General features: G+C 41.5%; 1 protein-coding gene across 5 annotated transcripts in view; it reads right to left on the reverse strand.

Moving 5' to 3' along the window:
• The window catches only part of WAPL (WAPL cohesin release factor), a 72,907-nt gene that overhangs the window by 20,214 nt on the left and 30,995 nt on the right, over positions 1-21,698 (reverse strand). For all 5 annotated transcript variants that reach the window (XM_075841708.1, XM_075841711.1, XM_075841709.1 and 2 more), the window contains 7 exons: positions 17,920-18,031; positions 17,424-17,648; positions 12,689-12,800; positions 11,123-11,220; positions 1,433-1,509; positions 1,154-1,329; positions 720-835 (listed from right to left, as the gene is read on the reverse strand). In XM_075841708.1, the coding sequence (XP_075697823.1) occupies positions 720-835; positions 1,154-1,329; positions 1,433-1,509; positions 11,123-11,220; positions 12,689-12,800; positions 17,424-17,648; positions 17,920-18,031 (916 nt within the window). The remainder of the gene's footprint in view (positions 1-719; positions 836-1,153; positions 1,330-1,432; positions 1,510-11,122; positions 11,221-12,688; positions 12,801-17,423; positions 17,649-17,919; positions 18,032-21,698) is intronic.

A 21,698-nucleotide genomic window follows, 5' to 3' on the forward strand; every position in this document is an offset into this window, starting at 1 on the left:
AAATAAAATAAAAATATCAGACCGGATATCTCCTTGCGTAGCCAAGGCCTATACACACATTGCTAGGTTTTCCAATGCTATAAACGATAACGTTATATCTCTGTTCTGACAAAACCTTGTCCACCTGTAGCTTTGGTCAAGTGTTTTAGTTTCTTTTAATGTTTTTTTTCTAAAGCAAATCATTGGCTGGGATCCAAAAGTGAAGTCTGCATTTTTCAATTAGATCTCCCTTCAGGATCCACTCCTGGATTTTGTTTAAAAAAAATATAAGCAAAACTGTGCTAAACTTAATGTAAGTATGTGTCAGGGTGCCTGATGAAAACTTTATGAAAAGTTGATGAAAGGGCAAACTTCCTATTCTATAAAAATTTGATAATGTTGCAATTGTAACAACCCGCTGAATAAAGTTCGTGTTATTTATACCACACGGTAAACGGCGTAGATTTAGGATGCAAAGAAAAAAAGTAGGTAAATTTGATTTTTTTCTATTCGCCCCAAAAAAGTTAATCAATAAATTATATGTACCCTAAAATGGTGCCATTAAAAAATACAACTTCTCCCGCAAAAAACAAGACCTTATACAGCTATGTCCTTGCAAAAATAAAAATAAAAAGTTATAGCTCTTGGAATGCGACGATGGAAAAACGTAAAAAATAGCTGTCAGTAAGGTTCAAAATAGGCCGGTCATTAAAGGGTTAAATCAAAGCGCACAAACTTACCAAAACTCTAATATCAAATCTCTGTTCTTGAGGTAGGTACTTAGGAACTAGAAGAACACAGTTCATTGCAGTGCTGATCAGATTGTCCTGCTCACCAGTCTTCGTACTGCCCCATTCTGCATAAAACAAAATTACATGAATTAATTCTACTAGAAGTCATTTTTTCTTCAAATCAGACCAAGCTTCTAAAAAGTGCAGGCAGTACCTCTATAAAAATGGCTACAGCACCAGTCCTAATCGTGTTGTGAACTGCAACCAAGTTCCTTTGTAGTTTAATTTCCCTACAATGGCTAGTTGGGAGTGGCACAGTATTGAGCTAAAGCAGAAATACAATTTTCTTGAATGGACGCATTTTAATGGTGGTGCGGTGTGATATTTAATGCACTGAAGGCAATGAATATTTGTTAAATCAAAATAAAATCAGAAGTTCCTACCATTGTCATTTGTTAAATTGAGCAGCACGCCAATTATGGCTCTCATACAGTCCTCTACAGCTTTTCCAACATGGCCGCCCGCACTGTGGTGTATAAGTGGCTTATTGTAAGGAATGCAGATGCTCTCTTCAGCTCGGTTATATCTCTGAATGAACTCCTCACAGTGTCTAAGAGCTCTGATCAAAAACAAAAATATTAATGCAAACATCCCACAACATAAGCCTTCATTTTCCTAATATAGTCCACATGTCAATTATCAGGGTGGATAGGTCAACTTACTTTGCTGAAGACACAATGAGCTGGGAATCTTTGTATGCAATTAAGTAGCTCTGGTTTTCAGGATTGTGCACGGTGACCTGAAAATTGCATAAAATAAAATAATCAGGCCCCATGCACACGGCCGTATATTTCATCCGTAATTACGGACCCATTCAATTCTATTGGCCACGGAAACCTTTCAGTATTTTTACTGATCGGTGTCAGTGCTGGAAAAAATTATAGAACTTGTCCTATTCTTGTCTAATTACAGCACAGACTCTCCCATAGAAGCCTCTGGGCGCTTCCGTAATTACGGACAGCTACGAATGTGCATCTGTAAACAGTCTGTATTTACGGAATCGTTGCTACGCAACATGTTTGTGACATCATAAGCGGCGTACCTCTTTTTTACAGATCCGTATATAGTTACATAGTAGGTTAGTACAGTTGAAAAAAACACATGTCCATCCAGTTAAACCAAGGGACGGGAAAAAGGCACATAAGAGTTTATATTTTTTCGTTGTAGGAAATTATCTAAGCCTTATTTACAGCCATCTACTGTCCACTATTATTTATTTACAGCCATCTACTGGGGTTTTACATGGAACAGGATTTCACCATATTTTTTGTATATATTTATATAAGTTAATCATGTCCCCCCTTAGTCGTCTCATTTCAAGGCTAAATAGATTGTTCTTTTAATCTCTCCTCATAACTTAGATTCTCCATGCCCCTTATTAGCTTCGTTGCTCTTCTTTGTATTTTTTCCAACTCCAGGGCCTCCTTTCTATGAACTGGAGCCCAGAACTGAACTGCATATTCTAGATGAGGCCTCACTAATGCATTGTAAAGTGGTAATATTATATCCCTGTCCTGCGAGTCCATGCCTCTTTTGATACACGACAATATTTTGCTGGCCTTTGAAGCAGCCGATTGACATTGCATGCTGTTATTTAGTTTATGATTTACAAGTACACCCAGATCCTTCTCAACAAGTGAATCCCCCAGTGTATCTCCCACTAGGAGATATGATGCCTGCAGGTTGTTGGTACCCAGATGCATAACTTTACATTTATCTACATTAAACATCATCTGCCAAGTGGACGCCCAAACACTTAGTTTGTTTAAATCCGGTTGCAATTCACGAACATCTTCCATAGTCTGAACAATACTACATAGCTTGGTGTCATCTGCAAAAATAGAAATAGTGCTATAAATCCCATCCTCTATCATTAATAAATAAGTTGAATAATAGTGGTCCCAGCACTGAACCCTGGGGTACACCACTTATAACCGATGATCATTCAGAGTAGGAATCATTGACCACAACTCTCTGGATACGGTTCTTGAGCCAATTCTCAATCCAATTACAAACTATATTTTCTAAACCTATAGTCCTTAATTTACCCAATAGACGTCTGTGGGGGACAGTGTCAAATGACTTTGCAAAGTCCAAAAACACTATATCCACAGCGGCCCCTCTGTCTAGGCTTCTGCTCACCTCTTCATAAAAACAGATTAGGTTGGTATGACAACTTCTGTCCTTAGTAAAACCGTGCTGACTGTTACTTATAATACTATTTGTCACATAATTCTGTATATAGTCCCTCAATAGCCCCTCAAACATTTTCCTCACGATGGATGTTAAGCTTACTGGTCTATAATTACCCGGGGAAGACCTAGAGCCCTTTTTGAAAATAGGCACCACATTTGCCCTGCGCCAGTCCCTTGGCACTATACCAGTCACTAGAGAATCTCTGATTATTATGAAGAGGGGACAGAAACAACAACTAAGCTCTTTAACCCCTTCCCTCTTTAGCCACTTTTGACCTTCCTGACCGAGCCTCATTTTTCAAATCTGACATGTGTCACTTTATGTGGTAATAACTCCGGAATGCTTTCACCTATCCAAGCGATTCTGAGATTGTTTTCTCGTGACACATTGGACTTTATGTTACTGGCAAAATTTGCTCGATATGTTCCGTATTTAATTGTGAAAAACAACCAAAATTTAGCGAAAAATTGCAAAAATTAGCATTTTTCTCAATTTAAATGTATCTGCTTGTAAGACAGGCAGTTATACCACCCAAAATTGTTTCTAATTAACATCCCCCATATGTCTACTTTAGATTGGCATCGTTTTTTGAACATCCTTTTATTTTTCTATGACCTCACAAGGCTTAGAACTTTAGCAGCAATTTCTCACATTTTCAAGAAAATTTCAAAAGGCCATTTTTACAGGGGCCAGTTCAGTTGTGAAGTGACTTTGAGGGCCTTATATATTAGAAACCCCCAAAAAGTCACCCCATTTTAAAAACTTCACCCCTCAAAGTATTCAAAACAGCATTTAGAAAATGTCTTAACCCTTTACACATGTCACAGGAATTAAAGCAATGTAGAGGTGAATTTTACAAATTTCATATTTTTTTGCAGAAATAAATTTTTAGTACAATTTTTTTTATAACACAGAAGGTTTTACCAGAGAAATGCAACTCAATATTTGTTGCCCAGTTTCTGCAGTTTTAGGAAATATCCCACATGTGGCCGTAGCGTGCTACTGGAATGAAGCACCGGCCTCAGAAGCAAAGGAGCACCTAGTGGATTTTGGGGCCTTATTTTTGTTAGAATATATTTTAGGCACCATGTCAGGTTTGAAGGGCTCTTGCGGTGCCAAAACAGTCAAAATCCCCCAAAAGTGACCCCATCTGGGAAACTACACACCTCAAGGAAATTATCTAGGGGTACAGTGAGCATTTTGACTGCACAGCTTTTTTACAGAAATTATTAGAAGTAGGCCGTGAAAATTAAAATCAACATTTCTTCAAAGAAAATGTAGGTTTAGCGATTTTTTTTCTCATTTTCACAAAGACTAAAGGAGAAAAAGCACCGTAAAATTTGTAAAGCAATTTCTCCCGAGTAAAACAATACCCCACATGTGGTAATAACCGGTTGTTTGGAGACACGGCGAGGCTGAGAAGGGAAAGAGCGCTATTTGGCTTTTGGAGCTCAAGTTTAGCAGGAATGGTTTGTGGAGGCCAGGTCACATTTACGAAGTCCCTGAGGAGACAAAACAGTGGAAACCCCCCACAAGTGACCCCATTTCGGAAACTACGCCCATTGAGGAAATTATCTAGGGGTATAGTGAGCGTTTTGACCCAACAGGTTTTTTGCATAAATTATTGGAAATAGGCCCTGAAAATGACAATCTAAATTTTTTCAAAGAAAATGTAGGTTTAGCTAATTTTTTCTCATTTCCACAAGGACTGAAGGAGAAAAAGCACCGTAAAATTTGTAAACCAATCTCTCCCGAGTAAAACAATGCCCCACATGTGGTAATAAACGGTTGTTTGTAGACACGGCAGGGCTGAGAAGGGAAAGAGCGCTATTTGGCTTTTGGAGCTCAAGTTTAGCAGGAATGGTTTGCGGAGGCCAGGTCACATTTACGAAGTCCCTGAGGAGACAAAACAGTGGAAACCCCCCACAAGTGACCCCATTTTGGAGACTACACCCATTGAGGAAATTATCTAGGGGTATAGTGAGCTCTTTGACCCCACAGGTTTTTTGCAGAAATTATTGGAAGTAGGCCCTGAAAATAAAAATCAACATTTTTTCAAAGAAAATGTAGGTTTAGCTTATTTTTACTCATTTCCACAAGGACTGAAGGAGAAAAAGCACCACAAAATTTGTAAAGCAATTTCTCCCGAGTAAAACAATGCCCCACATGTGGTAATAAACGGCTGTTTGGAGACACGGCTTGGCTTAGAAGGGAAAGAGCGCTATTTGGCTTTTGGAGATCACATTGAGCAGGAATGGTTTGCGGCGGCCATGTCACATTTGCAAAGCCCCTGAGGGGAAAAAACAATGAAAATGCCCAAAAAGTGACACCATTTAGGAAACTACACCTCTTGAGGAATTCATCTAGGGGCGTAGTGAGCATTTTGACCCCACAGATGTTTCATAGAATTTATTAGAATTGGGCAGTGAAAATAAAAACAATCCTTTTTCTTCAATAAGACGTAGCTTTAGCGCAAATTTTTTCATTTTCGCAACAAATAAAGGAAAAAAAGAACCCAACATTTGTAAAGCAATTTCTACCGAGTACGGCAATACCCCATATGTGGTCATAAACTGCTGTTTGGGCACACGGCAGGGCTCAGAAGGGAAGGACCGCCATTTGGAGTGCAGATGTTTCTGGATTGGTTTCTGGGCGCCTGTGGGCCCAAAACAGTGGAAACCCCCCAGAAGTGACCCCATTTTGGAAACTACACCCCTCAATGCTTTTACCTACGGGTGTAGTGAGCATGTTAACCCTGCAGGTGTTTTGTAGAAATTAGTGTGAACTCGATGTTGCAGAGTGAAAATGGGATTTTTTCCACAGATATGTGGACAATATGTGGTGCCCAGCTTGTGCCACCATAACGAGACAGCTCTCTAATTATTATGCTGGGTTTCCTGGTTTTAGAAACACCCTACATGTGGCCCTAATCTCTTGCCTGGACAGTCGACCAGGCTCAGGAGTGAAAGGGTACCATGTAAAATTGAGGCCTAATTTGGCGATTTACAAAGTATTGGTTCACAACTGCAGAGGCTCAGATGTGAAATAATAAAAATAAACCCCTGGGAAGTGACCCCACTATGGAAACTGCACCCCTCAAGGCATTTATTAAGGGGTGTAGTGAGCATTTTCACCCCACAGATCTTTTCCATAAATGAATGCGCTGTGGATGGTGCAAATTAAAAATTTATATTTTTCCCTAGATATGCCATTCAGTGGCAAATATGTCGTGCCCAGCTTATGCCACTGGAGACACACACCCCAAAAATTGCTAAAAGGGTTCTCCCGGGTATGACTATGCCATATATGTGGAAGGAAACTGCTGTTTGGGCACGCTGTAGGGTTCAGATGGGAGGAAATGCCATTTGGCTTTTGGAGCGTGGATTTTGCTTGGTAGTAGTTTTGTTTGGAGTCTTACTGGTGTTTCCGTTTATAATGTAGGGCATCTGTAAGCCGGGCGGAGTATATAAGGGGCATAGTCAGGTGGTATAATAACGGAGTAAAAAAAAACAAAATGATCCATAGATGTGTGTTACGCTGTGAAGCAATCCTTTCTGCACAGGCCGGTGTCGCACTGATATATGGCGTCCTTTCTTATCCCCCTTTTGGTCCACACTCCGCACCTTTGCAGTTTGGGGAATTTTGCTGGGAAAGTGTTGTCCTGGTATAATACGGGCACCGTCGCTTCCAGCGGATATGTTTGGGCCCTCCCTTTCCTGGTTCCCTAATTTTAGGTCCTTGAAAAATCGCCTCTTCAAACAGAAGAAATGTTCCCCTCGGGCACAACTGCATATTTTTTTATTTCCTGACTTATTGGAGCCATAACTAATTTTATTTTTCATAGACGTAGCTATGAGGGCTGGTTTGTTGCGGGACGAGCTGTAGTTATTATTGGTACCATTTTGGGGTACATGCGACTTTTTGATCACCTTTTATCCTATTTTTTGGGATGCCAGGTAAACAAAAAAACGCAATTCTGGCACAGCTTTTTTCGTTTTTTTTTTATACAGCGTTCACCATGCGTTATAAATTACATGTTAACTTTATTCTGCGGGTCAGTCCGATTCCGGCGATACCTAATTTATAGAACTTTTTCATGTTTTACAACTTTTTGCACAATAAAATTACTTTTGTAAAAAGAATGTATTTTTTCTGTCGCCAAGTTGTGAGAACCATAACTTTTTAATTTTTTTGTCGACGGAGGTGTATGAGGGCTTGTTTTTTGCGGGACGAGCTATAGTTTTTATAGGTACCATTTTTGGATACGTGCGACTTTTTGATCACTTTTTATTCTAATATTTGTAGGGCAAAGTGACCAAAAAACAGAAACTCTGGTAACGTTTTTTACGGTTTTTTTTACGCTGTTCACCGCGTGCAATAAATAATATAATATTTTGATACCTCCGGTCGTTACGGTCGTGGCGATACCAAATACATATGGTTTATTATTTTTCAATAATAAAGGACTTGATAAGAGTAAAAGGGGGATTGTGTTTTATTTGATTACTTGAAACTTTTACTGTTTTCAAACTTTTATTTTGTGCACTTTTTTTTACACTTTTTTATACTTTTTTTACACTTTTTCTCAAGTCCCACTAGGGGACTTGAAGGTCCAACGGTCAGATTATTTTTTTCTAATAGATTGCACTACCTATGTAGTGCAATGTATTAGATCTGTCAGTCATTCACTGACAGCAAGCCGATTAGGCTTCGCCTCCCGGCGGGGCCTAAATCGGCTTCCGTAATGGCAGAGCAGGAGACCATTGTGTCTCCTGTTGCCATAACAGCAGTCGCCAGTCCCGATTGCCTGTCAGGGCTGGCGATCTGCTAGTAACCGCTACGATGCAGCAATCGCTTTCGATTGCTGCATCGAAGGGGTTAATGGCAGGGATCGGAGCTAGCTCCGGTTCCTGCCGTTACAGGTGGATGTCAGCTGTACAGTACAGCTGACTTCCACCGCTGATGACGCCGGATCAGCTCCTGACCCGGCGCCATCTTGCCGACAGCTACGGAAGCCGATCAGGCTCCGCCGCCGGGCGGATCTTGACCGGCTTCGGTGCTAGGCAGACCGGGAGGCCAGTATTAGGCCTCCGGTTGCCATTGCAGCCACCGGAACCCCGGCAATTTCATTACTGGGGTTCCGATGAGCTGCAAACACCTTAAGTGCAGCGATCGCGTTTGAGCGCTGCACTTAAGGGGTTAATGGCGGGGATCGAAGCTAATTTCGGTCCCCGCCGTTACAGCCGGATGTCAGCTGTAAGATACAGCTGAGATCCGGTGATGATGGGACCGGCTCAGCTTCTGAGCCGGTCCCAAACATTTGGCGTACATGTACGGCAAGATGCGGGAAGTCAGTACTTTCCATGACGTACATGTACGGCAAATGTCGGGAAGGGGTTAAGAATTCTAGGATGTATCCCATCTGGTCCCGGGGCCTTGTGTACATTTATTTTATTTAACTTAGCTTGGACCGTATCTGTATTCATCAAATTCAGTATATCAACTGATATATTAACAGCACTGGCACAGGCTACATCAGCTGCTCTTTCTTCTGTTGTATATACAGAGCTAAAGAACCCATTTAGTAACTCTGCCTTCTCTTGACCCCCTGTGACCAACTCCCCATTACCAATATTTAGGGGTCCTACATGTTCAGACATTGTTTTTTTTGCATTTATATACTTAAATAATTTATACGGATATTATATATGGATGAAATACAGATGACTACGGATCCGTATTTACAGATAGATGAAAACACTGTCGTGGGCATGGGGCAGCACACTGGATATGTGGCGTATCTATATAGCCGAGTGTTTTGCTTGTTGCGTGAAAATCTTTCATTGTGGATTTTTGTAATTTTATTTTCTGTACATGATTATGGGGGCAGCCATCTTACACGAGCTGCTGACAGCATTCATAGGAGTCTAAACAGGAGGGCACCCATTGACTTCTATGGGAGAGTTTTCTAGGCATGCTCTGTCACCAGTGCAGAGATCATTGTGCAGAAAGGACTGGGAGGGGAGCTTAGTCCATTGCCTCTACAATGGTTAATCCGGTGTTATCTATATAGAGGTGTTATCTGTCAGTGTAAAGGCCCTTTTAGGCTCTGTTCACACGGCAGGGATAGTCGGCTGTGCGACAGCCGTTTATGTAACGGACATCACTCGGCCACAGTAAAAACAATAGACCCAAAATGGGGCTATTTACACTGATGGCTGTATGACAGGCCATCTCAAAAAAAAAAAAAAAAAAATAGAACATGCTTTCTTTTTGGCTGCTCTCACGGCCCCCATAGAAGTCTAACTGGTTGTGTAAAACAAGGCTGTTACTTGGATGTGATCAGAGCGACGGCCGTGCTTTCTGCTGCTCGCGCTCTTTTCCTCTTCCTCATGGTGCAAAGTGCATGTAAAGAGGAGAAGATTTTATTGCTGTAGGTAGTGCAGAAACCCCCTTGTAGATATCACCCCCTATAGATGGGTATCTCCCATGTAGCTCCCTGTAGGAGCGGAGTCTCTCTGGCCGGGGCTTCCACTCCTAGATAGAGCCCCTGATTTCACGATCCATATATATACCGTGAAATCAGGGGCAACTCCTGAAGTAGAATACCCGGCCAGAGGGATTCCGCTCCTACAGGAGGCAGTGTGTGGCATTAAATTCATCAGTTTTTAAAATGGACAGGGAAAAAAAAAAACTGCTGCAAAACCGGTCAAAAAACTGAAACATGGCCTGATACAGGTGCAAACTGGCCGAGAAAAACTGACCAAAACTGAGATTTTTAATCGGCTGACAATCGGACCCTGTCGTGTGAATGGGGCCTTTGGCTTCATTCACATCTGCGTCAGGGCTCTGTTCAGGCATTCGTTGGAGCTTCCCGTCAGGGGAACCCATGAACAGAGCCCTGACTGAAACAAACGGAAATCATAGGTTTCCATTTGCATCACCTTGCACGGTGATTGACCCTGTGCAAATGATTTCTATTTGTCTCTAATGTGCAAGAGTTCCATCGTTTTGACAGAAGCAATACTGTAACTGCATGGGGTCACTATTGACCGCCGCATCCGAGGGGTTAAACAGGCGGGATCTAAGTTTATTTAGATCCCGCTCGAGCAGGTCCGCTCCCAGTCCTTAGCTACCTCCGGTAGCTGACAGCAGGGAGCTTTTACTGCTCCCAGCGGCGCAGATTTATTCTAATGCAGTGCCGTAAAAAGGCACATGCATCAGAAAAAAGCCCGTTAGTGACCGTCGTGAAAAGGCGTATTGGCGGTCACTAACGGGTAAAACCCTCTTGAGCTCTGACCTGTTTAGTATCAGTTTCCCCTGAGACCTTCACCTTCCTCCGCACACCTGCCAGGCCAACTCACCACACAGCACAACTGTTGCTGCCTGGCCCTGCACCTATGTACTGAGGGGAAGACGAGAGTATAAGGAACCCAAGGACACACACTGGATCCTGCGGGCTCTCAAGGGAAAAGGAGAGACCCAGGAAGGAGGAGACGACACTGCCGTCAGTCAAGTATGAAGGACAAGGAGGAAGACCCCACACCCGGGAGACAGATAGAAGCTGTCTAATGTAAGAGTTTCTCTCTACTCTATTTGCATTCGGATATACAGAGATGAAAGAGACTATCATATACAAAGAGTAGATACTTTTTTTAGCCTGTTTAGAAGTAATTAAGGAATTACTTACTGTGCATGCATTTCCTTTGTCTAAAAAAAACTACCGAGACACAATTATTTTACATAAGCGACATGCATGCACAGTAATTCCTTAATTACTCCTAAAAATGAGAAAAAAGTGCTTCAAATCAGAAATCGTTCATAGGGTTGACAAAAATCTGGATTTTAATTTTTTGAAAAAATCACCCAGCCCAACATTAGACCTGGTTCTGCTTTGTCCGATATAAAAAAGACATGCAGAACCCCATTCCTTAGTAAAACCCCCTTTAGCTGTTTGCCAATCAATAATTAGAAAGAAATGAACACATTTAAATTTTAAAGATTTGAATTTGCCAAAAATAAACGTAATATAATATTAATATAAAAGTATTATTAATATTTTGACATATTTGAAACAAAGAAACCAGCTTTAAAAATTGTGCATTTTCATCATTGACACAATGATAGTAATGACTTGATAAAAAAACATTACTCACACTCTCCAATACTCTTAAACATCTTTCAGCTCCCCACAAAAATGCGACTAATTTTTCCTCATCTTCATCACCGTCAAGATGATTTGCACATTCTTTAACTGCACAAAAAAAATATATAAATTAATTTAAAAAAAAACAAAAAACACATTTTTTCTTTTAATGTTGAGGATTATGATTAATACAAATTAAATGCAGAATTTACTTTGTTAAGTTTCCACAGTCAGTGATGAAGCAACCTGGGCTTCCATAACACCTTAGCAGTGCCACAGGCTGATCGCCCCCATGCCACGCTGCATTGAGAACACCTCAGCAGTGCCACAGGCTGATCACCCCCATGCCACGCCGCATTGATGCAGTAATTCATGCAAAAGGAGCCCCGACCAAGTATTGAGGGCAGATACTGGACATGCTTCTCAGTAGGACAACATTTCGGTATTAAATATTTTTGAAATTGGGCTAACATAATATTCACATTTTCAGAGACAATTTGGGGTTTTCAGTAACTGTTAGCCATAATCATCAACATTAAAAGAAAAAAAATGCTGGAAATAGGTCACTGTGTGTAATGAATCCATATCATGTATGAGATAATTTGAATGAATGAAATTATATATATATATATATATATACATATACACATATATATATATATATATATATATATATATATACATACACACACACACACATATATATACACACACACGCACGTTTTACCATATTCAGCGGACTCTGCTTCTTCAGAGTGATACAAGGCATGTCAAAGTTCACAAATTGGTTCACGCTCCATATATGCCACGGAAGAAGTCAAAACCTGCTTCTAAACTGCTTTTAATTTAGGAGTATAACAAACCACCTCTTTCATTTCGCCTAAGTGTAGAAATGTTACACTAATGTGGGATTTGTTTATTCACTTATTAGGATCTGTGCACCAGGAGTTTCCTAGAGCATTTGCCCGCAGTGTACAGGCAGCAGGCTCCTTGTTTTAAACTACAGATCCCAGCTTAACATTGGATGCCATTTACCATTGAAACTACTCCGTGTGGGGAGAGACTGGAGGGTGTTACCATTGACAGCAAGATTAACATGACTAATCCTGAGCAGTGAAGTACTATATATGCTGTTTTGTGTTCATAAGAAGCAACCTTTAGCTTCTATACTTTCACCTGCTCCACTGTTGTTAATCACTTGAACACATATTGAATACAGATTTGATTTTTTTATTTGTTTTTCAGATGCAGCTTCTGAGTTAGAATCTGCATCTGAAAAATGTTACATTTTTAATAAAAAAAAAAAAAAAAAAGTTATGGGTGAAAATTTACCCGAGGACTTCATTTGTACTAACCATGGTGCAGATCTAATTCAGCAGTATCAAATTTGTGTTAAAAATATATATTCTGAATAGTAGGATATATGGAAGGACTTTATTTTAAATAATACTGCTACATCTATAATTAATACATTTCTATGATTTTAAATGAAAAGCCGTAAAGAGTGAATTCTGTTTCGTGTCATTGTTCTTGGGTTTCTGTAAATCAATACAATTATATATTCTATTAAAAATACCTTTATCTACAATATGGTCGAGTCCACCTAAAAGCCTTAGTTCCTCTTTAAACCAATCTCCTGCACGCTTGGAAGTCAAAGATAACAAAGTCTCCATAGCTAAATGGCCAGCCTGGAAAACAAAAAAGTTTTAGTGCATACGCAAATTTTAACAATACATTCATAAGCAAACAGATCTAGCACACCAAGTAATAGATGTAAATGGTAATATTAAGCAAATATAGCAATGAAGAGACAAAGACTTTTCGTGGTGCAGTCAGGGACACAACGTCCATGAGGCGAGAGAAGTCTCTCGCCTCAGGCGGCGCCACTGAAACCAGCCGCCGCCACCCCTTCCTGCACTATAACTATACCTGCGTCTATAAGACAGATACAATTACATGAATATGTGCTGAATGTCAGGGAACGTTCCATGCCCTGCGATTCAGCGCCTTTCAACAACGCAAGTGGCGCGATGACAACATCCCGCTTCTTGCGTCGTTCAGCCCCAGCAGACCTGCTCGGAAGAGAGCAGGCCTGCATTGCAAGAGGGAGGCGTGGGAACGGGATCAGGTAAGTAAGCAAAGTTGTCTGTGTGTATTATAATCAGGGACAGTGTATGGCAACATGAGAATTTTATCTTCGTTTATAGGAGCAGAAATGTTTGAAAAGCGATAAGCTGAAGACATCTAAGCGGAAAACTGCAGAAGTGGGCTGTGGCCGGGAGAAGTCATCATAGAGGTCTGGACCGGATGGAGAAAAAGAAAAGAAAAACGAACTTGTCTGAGAAGACATCACCTGTGAGTCACTTAATGTAAATATTTATTCAGCCTCTAATCCGTACTGTCGTCCGCGTATGATCTGTAGCAGGATTATGGGTGGTATGATTTTTTTTTTTTTATAAACATCAACTCCCAGCATATCCTTACCATTGTTCAGGCCATGCTGGGAGCTGTAGTTTTACGCCGTAAAAACCCATATGGCAGGGGTTGCACTAAATGGAGTTGCACATATGCGCACCGAGCTTTGCTCTGGTGCTGTACATATGCTCACTGAGCTTGGCTCTGGTGCTATTTATACATGCACCAAGCTTGGTTCTGAAGCTGTAATTATATAGGATATATTTAGCAATAATCAAATTGCAGGGCAGATGAAATGGTTTTCAACTCATTGTATATTTAAATGGGAACCTGTCAGGTAGTTTTAACTCCTTAAACCGCCACCATGCAGGAATACATGACCTGACAATATTTCCAAACATTCCCCTGTATGGTTTTTTTTCAATTGAAGCAAAATCTATAAAATTAACATTTAAAACAGTGCACACTATATGCCAATTACTCATTAAAAGGGTCACGGGGCAGTGCCGCTATCCTGTAGAGTCACATAGTCCTGCCTCCAAACCCACTTCTCCTTGTTTGATTGATAGTGATGTAGAACAGCCAGGGGGGATTTCAATCTCCTCCAACTTTCTCGGATGAGCCATTGCCTTGTACTACTTGGGCACGCACCATGCAGCGAGGTGTACTCTGCCCGGCTTCATCGCTGCACCACACATGCCAGAGGAATACAAAGCAAGGGCGCATTCGCAAGAGTTGGAGGAGGCTGGTAGTGATGTTAGAACAGCCAGGGGAGGGATGTCAATCAAAATTTGGGGTCCGTCATTTCAATATGCACCTCAGGCAGCATTCTACAAGGGAATATTATAGGATCTTTTGTGTTAAATCGTGTGTATGGCAGGCAACAATCAGTATCATTACAATACCTCATGAGCTTGAATTGGCCCTGGGTGCTGTTATAGAAAGATGGCTTGGTGTCCTATTTGACATGCAAGTATTATAAAGCTATATAAATCTAAAATTTAAAATTACACAAATTTTTAATATACTTGTGAGCCTTAGGCCCTTTTCATAAAAAAATTGTGTCACGGATTTTGATGCAAAAAAAAACCTTGTCTGAATCTGCTCCAAAAACCATCCAAAAATCGTCCCCATTGATTCCAATGGAATGCGTTATTTTTTCCCAACCAGCTTTTAGCCGCTCGTGGGTAAAAAAAGCGGCATGTCTTTTCTTGTTGAGGTTTCCGCCTCCGACCTCCCATTAAAATAAATTGGAAGCAGAAAAAACCTGCAGCGCTCATATCCGAGCGTTTTACGCCAACGGTCCTTGCATTAGCTTCAATGGCTGCAGGCCAAAGACACAGCAAAAGAGCACAGACAAGTCAAAATCTGCATTTAAAATTCCAGAAGGAATTCTGAGGCAGAGTTTTTTCTACCTGGAAAAAACTGAGAACAGGGTCTAACTATTATCATGATCATTGTTTGTTGCCACTAAATGGCAACCTTCCGGTTCTCATTTAGAGGCTGAAAATTTTATACAGGTCTATGCTTAGAGTTAGGGGCACTTTTACACCGGTCAATTATGAGGCAAATGAGCGTTCACGAAAAACACTGGTTCCCAATAATTGCCCTGTGTAAACAGGGCAGTGATCAGCCGATGAACGAGCAAATGCTCGTTCAGCTGGTCGTATAGTTTAGCGGTCTAAAATATTGTTATCGGAAGCACATTTCCCTGTATAAACATTAAGATGCGTTACCGACATGATAGAACTGTATGGGGACGAGCAATTGTAGTAATGAGCGCCCGTCCTTTTGAATGGACCAAAACCAGCATCAATCAACGAGCTGTCTCATTGATTGGCGTTTGTTAACACGGCCCTCGTTGATAGGACCCATACAAAAATTATATTTAGTCTAGTCAATCCACTGCGAGATAAATTGATCAGCAGCACAAATTTCAACCCTGTCCTTGAAGTCTGCTAAAATGTATCAAATGTGAAATGTATTAGGCTTTAGTCCAGGCTGTTCAACTCACATAGGATTGTCTACATGAGGAGTAAAAAAAATTAGAAAAAAAAAAAAAACTGTCTCACCACATGTCCCTTGTTGCGATTTCGATTTAGTCCATCGATATTTGGAGTGCACGGAAAAAAACTTTAAGCCTCCAGGGGTAAACCGCAATGATGAAAAAAAAAAATTTGCGCAGCACCTCCTTGTGTACAATTTCTTTTTTTTATTGGCAACTCATTAAAGAGGCTCTGTCACCAGATTTTGCAACCCCTATCTGCTATTGTAGCAGATCGGCGCTGCAATGTAGATTACAGTAACGTTTTTATTTTTAAAAAAACGAGCATTTTTGGCCAAGTTATGACCATTTTTGTATTTATGCAAATGAGGCTTGCAAAAGTACAACTGGGCGTGTATTATGTGCGTACATCGGGGCGTTTTTACTTCTTTTACTAGCTGGGCGTTCTGACGAGAAGTATCATCCACTTCTCTTCACAACGCCCAGCTTCTGGCAGTGCAGACACAGCGTGTTCTCGAGAGATCACGCTGTGACGTCACTCACAGGTCCTGCATCGTGTCGGACGAGCGAGGACACATCGGCACCAGAGGCTACAGTTGATTCTGCAGCAGCATCAGCGTTTGCAGGTAAGTAGCTACATCGACTTAACTGCAAACGCCGATGCTGCTGCAGAATCAACTGTAGCCTCTGGTGCCGATGTGTCCTCGCTCGTCCGACACGATGCAGGACCTGTGAGTGACGTCACAGCGTGATCTCTCGAGAACACGGCTGTGTCTGCACTGCCAGAAGCTGGGCGTTCTGAAGAGAAGTGGATGGTACTTCTCGTCAGAACGCCCAGCTAGTAAAAGTAGTAAACACGCCCCGATGTACGCACATAATACACGCCCACTTGGACTTTCGCAAGCCTATTTGCATAAATACAAAAATGGTCATAACTTGGCCAAAAATGCTCGTTTTTTAAAAATAAAAACGTTACTGTAATCTACATTGCAGCGCCGATCTGCTGCAATAGCAGATAGGGGTTGCAAAATCTGGTGACAGAGCCTCTTTAAAAACAGGGTGCGAGGGTATGGTCTAACACTTTTTAATGAGTTGCCAATAAAGAAATGGATTTTACACTAGAAAGCGCTGGATATTTTTTTTTTTAGTAGCTCCCCTACTGTGAGCTGAGGAATCCGTTATACACTCCGGAATGGTGAAAGATCTACCAGTAGATCTTAATCTATTGGTTGGCTACCTAAAGTCTAGACGATTGTGGCTCTCAACGAGGCCTCAACAACATGGAAAGATCGGTGTATCAAAAAAAAAAAAGGCCTGTGCCGCACATTCCTGACAAGACAGTCGCCCCATCAGCACCTCACCAAATAGTGATTGGCTCCTCACCAAGAAGTCCACCTACAGAGTTTACGAAGCACATACAACTTTAGCAAACTCATCTGTGTGAAATTATTGGGCATGTTAACACAGCAATGCCACATTTTTCAGTTTGCATACATAACCTTTAGGTCTATACAGATTTTTTTTTCTGCCACGAAGAGTAAACTAGAATGCTACGTAACCTGACAAAAAGTACTTGAAAAACGGTGAGCAGCATAAATGCAAACAGACTTATGAGCAAAACATTTATTTTTACTTTATCAAATTAGAACCGGTCTTTCTAGTCAAAGCAATTAATGCAAACTCTTGCACCTAGAGGTGGAATATTTTAAAGCGCCCGTGTGATCCATCATCCCTACATGGAATCACAGCCTCACACATACTATTTTCTGAGTAATTCCAGCTAGATTGATCGCACTCAGCTGTTGCTGTAATGCCAGTAGCGTTCGTATGGAGCCAAAATGTGCACGATCGACTGATCCTCTATACAAACAAGCTCACAGACAGGACTTACCGTGATATTTTCGAAGTCCAGATGTTTGTTGTGGACGGTTTCACAGAGCTTTCTAATTTTCTCTTTTATTTTGTTCATATCTTTCTCATTCATATGTCTGGAGGTGGTGTCTTGCTCCATTTCTAGAAGTCTGATCATAAGGTCTAGACTAGCTCGGTCAAGGTCCATGTTTAAGCGGTCTCTGCTTAGTATGTACATGAGTGCCGCAGTACAAAGTGCTAGATTCTAAAAAGAGACAATACCAATTAGCACCTAATACTACAGACAATAATACATTTATCAGTAAGAACTTCAAACTATACAAAGCAATCCCCCATGTTAGATACATTAACCTATGAAAATAAATTAAATATAAAAACTATGTGCCAAACACGAATGGTAATAAGTAGCCGGCCACTCTAGTTGGTGTACTGTGCTTCAATCACACAGACGGTCGTTACACGTTCTGATTAACCGCCTTATTAAACTATGCAGTTTTCACAAAATGAAGATATACCGTGTGATGCTGACTGTCATCCAGTGTTTTAAAAACCATGGCTACCATTCCATGTGCTCGCAAGTGCATTCGGAAACTTGGCATTGCACACTTTGTTGCCAAGCTGATAACACTGTGGGGAAAAAAAAAACAGGTATTTTGAATAAAATCACTCCTTAGCCAATGTATATATATATATATATATATATATATATTGTATAGGCAATAACCAAGAATAAGCTAAAATAGGAATACACAAAGAATGTATTATGCCGTACACTAAGAAAAACAAAAACTTATTTCAATATGTTCTTTATTACATCTTTGCCATTGTAAATCAAACTCCATAAACACAGCCAAAGCCATCTGCTAAAAAAGGACATTAACAGACAAAGAAAATGTCATATGCCCTTTCAGGACATCATGAGCAGAGCACGGACAATCTGCAAATCAAATATACAGAAAAACGGATTGAATTAACGTCAAAGCATGCTGGAAATAGTATCTGATAGAAGAGGCCTATAAGCATACCGCCAGGGCACATTTGCACTGCTTTCTACATACATAGACATACACAACATGGACAGAGTATTGGGAAACAACTCTTAATCATTGAATTCAGGCGTTTCATTCAGTCCCACTGCCACAGCTGTATAAAATCCAGCACCCAGCCATTTGTTAAAGAATCTGTGGTTGTAAAGAGGTCACTGAATTCCAGCGTGGTACTGTATTAGGACGCCACCAATGCAACAAGTGAGTTCGTGAAATTTCTTCCCTCCTCGATATTACACAATACACGGTCAGTGGCATTATTGCAAACTAGAAGCGTTTAGGAACCATAGCAACTTAACAATAAAGTGGCGGACCCTGTAAAAATACAGAGCTGGGTCGCTGGGTGCGGGGGCACATAAAGCAAAAAAAATCCCCAATTCTCTGTTGAAGAATGCCAAACCTCCTCTGGCAATAATATTTGCACAAAAACTGTTCCAGTGAAAGGAAATCTTAATGCTTCAGCATACAACGGTATTTTGGACAATTGTATGTTTATAACTTTGTGGGAACAGCTTGGGGAAGGCCCTTTTCTGTTCCAGCGTGACTATACAAAGTGCAAACAGCAAGGCCCATAAAAGACGTAGTTGGGAGAGTTTGGTCTGGAAGACTTTGACAGGCCCACACAGAGCCCTAACCTTAACCCCATCAAAACAACTGTGGGATGAACTAGATCAGTGTCTGACCTCACAAATGCTCTTCTGGATGAACGGGTGACAATTCCCACACTCGAAATTCTTGAAGAAAGCCTTCCCAAGAGAGTGGATATGATGTGACCTGTAGGTGCAATGTGTAAGTGTTCCAATAATTGTATGTACGTGCATATCTATATTTTCCTTGAGTTCATTGTGGGACAGAGCACCACAAGAATAGGCCCCTGCCACTAGGTAAGAAAAGAAAGCTATACCCTTCCCACAGACACTAGGCTAGTAAGTTTTGTGCAGAAATTAGGAGAACAGAAGAGCAGCAACATATTTGGTCCTGGGAGAATAAAAAATAAATAAAAAAACAACAGTGTTCCAGGAGCAGAAAAAAAAATAAAAAATAGGGCGGGTATGAATTTTAATGAGAAGGATTTCCATTTTTCTTGCCTTAGGTCATTGTCAAAATACCATGTGACAACCCAAAGAAGTCCCAGAGCAAAGAGAACAATACCTGCATTGCCACCCACCTAATGCACGGCAGACTATATTGTTGTGCATCCCAGGCTGGCATCAGAGGATGCAATAGTATGAATCAGGTGGAACATTAACATATGGACAACAGCCCAAGTAGCAGCCTTGCAGAGTTAATAAAAAGTCATGTGGTACTGTCGTCTCAGGATGCCCCAGCAGCCTGTGTCGAATGGAGAGTACCCCAAAAGGGAGGAGCTTTACCCTTGGACCCTTAGGATTCCATTATCACAGACCAATACCAGCGAGCAAAAAGTAGCAAGGGAGGCCGACGCGGCTCTTCAGGGATCACAAACAAAGAATCAAAGTGTCTGGATGACTTACCGACAGGTAGATGCGCATAGCCCAACCTACGTCAAAACAGTGCAGGGGGCCTGCTCACAGATGGGAGGTAGAGGGATCAAAGTGAGGGGAGGGCAATGTTGAGAGCATTAACTACCTTCGGGAGAAAAGTTCCTGTCGAATGGAGTTGATGGATAAAAAGGCATGACATCTTACAGGAAAGGAATCTAAGCGAGATGTCACACAATGGCTCGGAGGAAACCTGAAGGGCTCTTCCAGGACAAGGTTAAAGTTCAAAGTCTGATGGTGGAAAGGAGCATAATGGGCCAAAACCAGTCAAAAAAGCTTTCACCTGGGAGTGCGCTGAAAGATTTAGGGAGAGAAGACTTGACCCTTTAGAGAAAAGGCCAATTCCTTGGTCCAAACCAGATTTGAGGAAGGATAGGATCCTAGGGGTGGGACACACCCAATGAGGGTTTTCAGGCTTTGAGAAATTGTCTGGATTAAAAGACTTGGCAAGACCGCAAGCACTCAAACTCTGCTTTAAAAAAAGCAGACATTGGGAAATTAGGTCAAGTCAGAGAATTAGAGGCCACAGCGAATCCGCAAGCAGATTGACTAGTTCGGCATACCAAGCCCTGCAAGGCTAGTATAAAGCTACTAGAACTGCAGGGATGCCCAGCGCCATTACTCTCTTGAGAACCCGGGACATGAGCGTAAGAGGAGGGGGGAGATTAAGAAGAGGCAACCCTTCCATAGCCCTGGCCACAGTTTGAAACTTTGGGGTTCAGATGGTATGCAAAGACTTCCTCCAGATCTGCCAGGATTAGGCACTGTAGATGTGGAAGACAGAGGTGGAAAAACCACTCCCTGGATCTAGCTACTCTTCAGTCCAGTTGCCTACCCCCTGGGCCAATGATAGCAGACGTCTTTGTTCGCACAAATGCATAATACGAAAATGCAACCTCCCTGATGGATCAGATAGGGGACCACCGTGAAGGGCAGAAAGGTAGACCTCCGCTCCAGAATATTGATCTGTAGTAAAGCTTTCTTCTTCAACCACTATTGCTGGACCGTGTGAAGGCCGAACACAACCCTTATGGCTGACATTAGTCGAGACGAAAAGCCAATGTAGAGGCAAAAAGGACAGGCCCTGAGAGACTGCTGGGGAGATCACCAAAACAATGCTCTGCAAATTCGTGGGGGTCAGAGAATCTACTTGTCCAAGCAAACCTGAGATTTGTCCCAGCACGTGAGAATTGCCCGCTGGAGAGGTCACATGTGAAATTGGTCTTAGGGGGGTGGTCTCGAAGGCTGACACCATCTTGCCCAGCACCCACATGCAAAAGCCGATGGTATAAGGAGTATTCACGCGCAGAGGCACCCAGCTGAGCTGGAACAAGGGATGACTTCTACAAGTTGATTATCCAACAAAGTCTCTGCAAGGTATGACCTGGAAAGACTGTCCTCTCTGTAAGAAGCCTTCACAAAAAGGTTGTCCAGGTAAGGGGTGACACTGACACCACTGACACTGTTTAGTGTTATGAGCCCATTGCACTCTTTGCAAGAGGGTGGGATATGTTGGGGGAGGGGTTGTTCGTGTCTCATGTATTGATTGTATATTGTGAAAACTGCGTCAAAAACTATTTGATTAAAAAAAAGAGAATGTTATGAGCCCACTAGTGAAGACCCTAGGTGGTGGTAGCAAGCCCAAAGGGGAGGGAGACAAATTGGAAACGTTGAGAACCAACAGCGAATCAAAGGAAAAGCTGGTAAGCCATGGATTAGGGACGTGGA

The sequence above is a fragment of the Rhinoderma darwinii genome, chromosome 11 (assembly GCF_050947455.1).
Source record: "Rhinoderma darwinii isolate aRhiDar2 chromosome 11, aRhiDar2.hap1, whole genome shotgun sequence".
Taxonomy (NCBI): domain Eukaryota; kingdom Metazoa; phylum Chordata; class Amphibia; order Anura; family Rhinodermatidae; genus Rhinoderma; species Rhinoderma darwinii.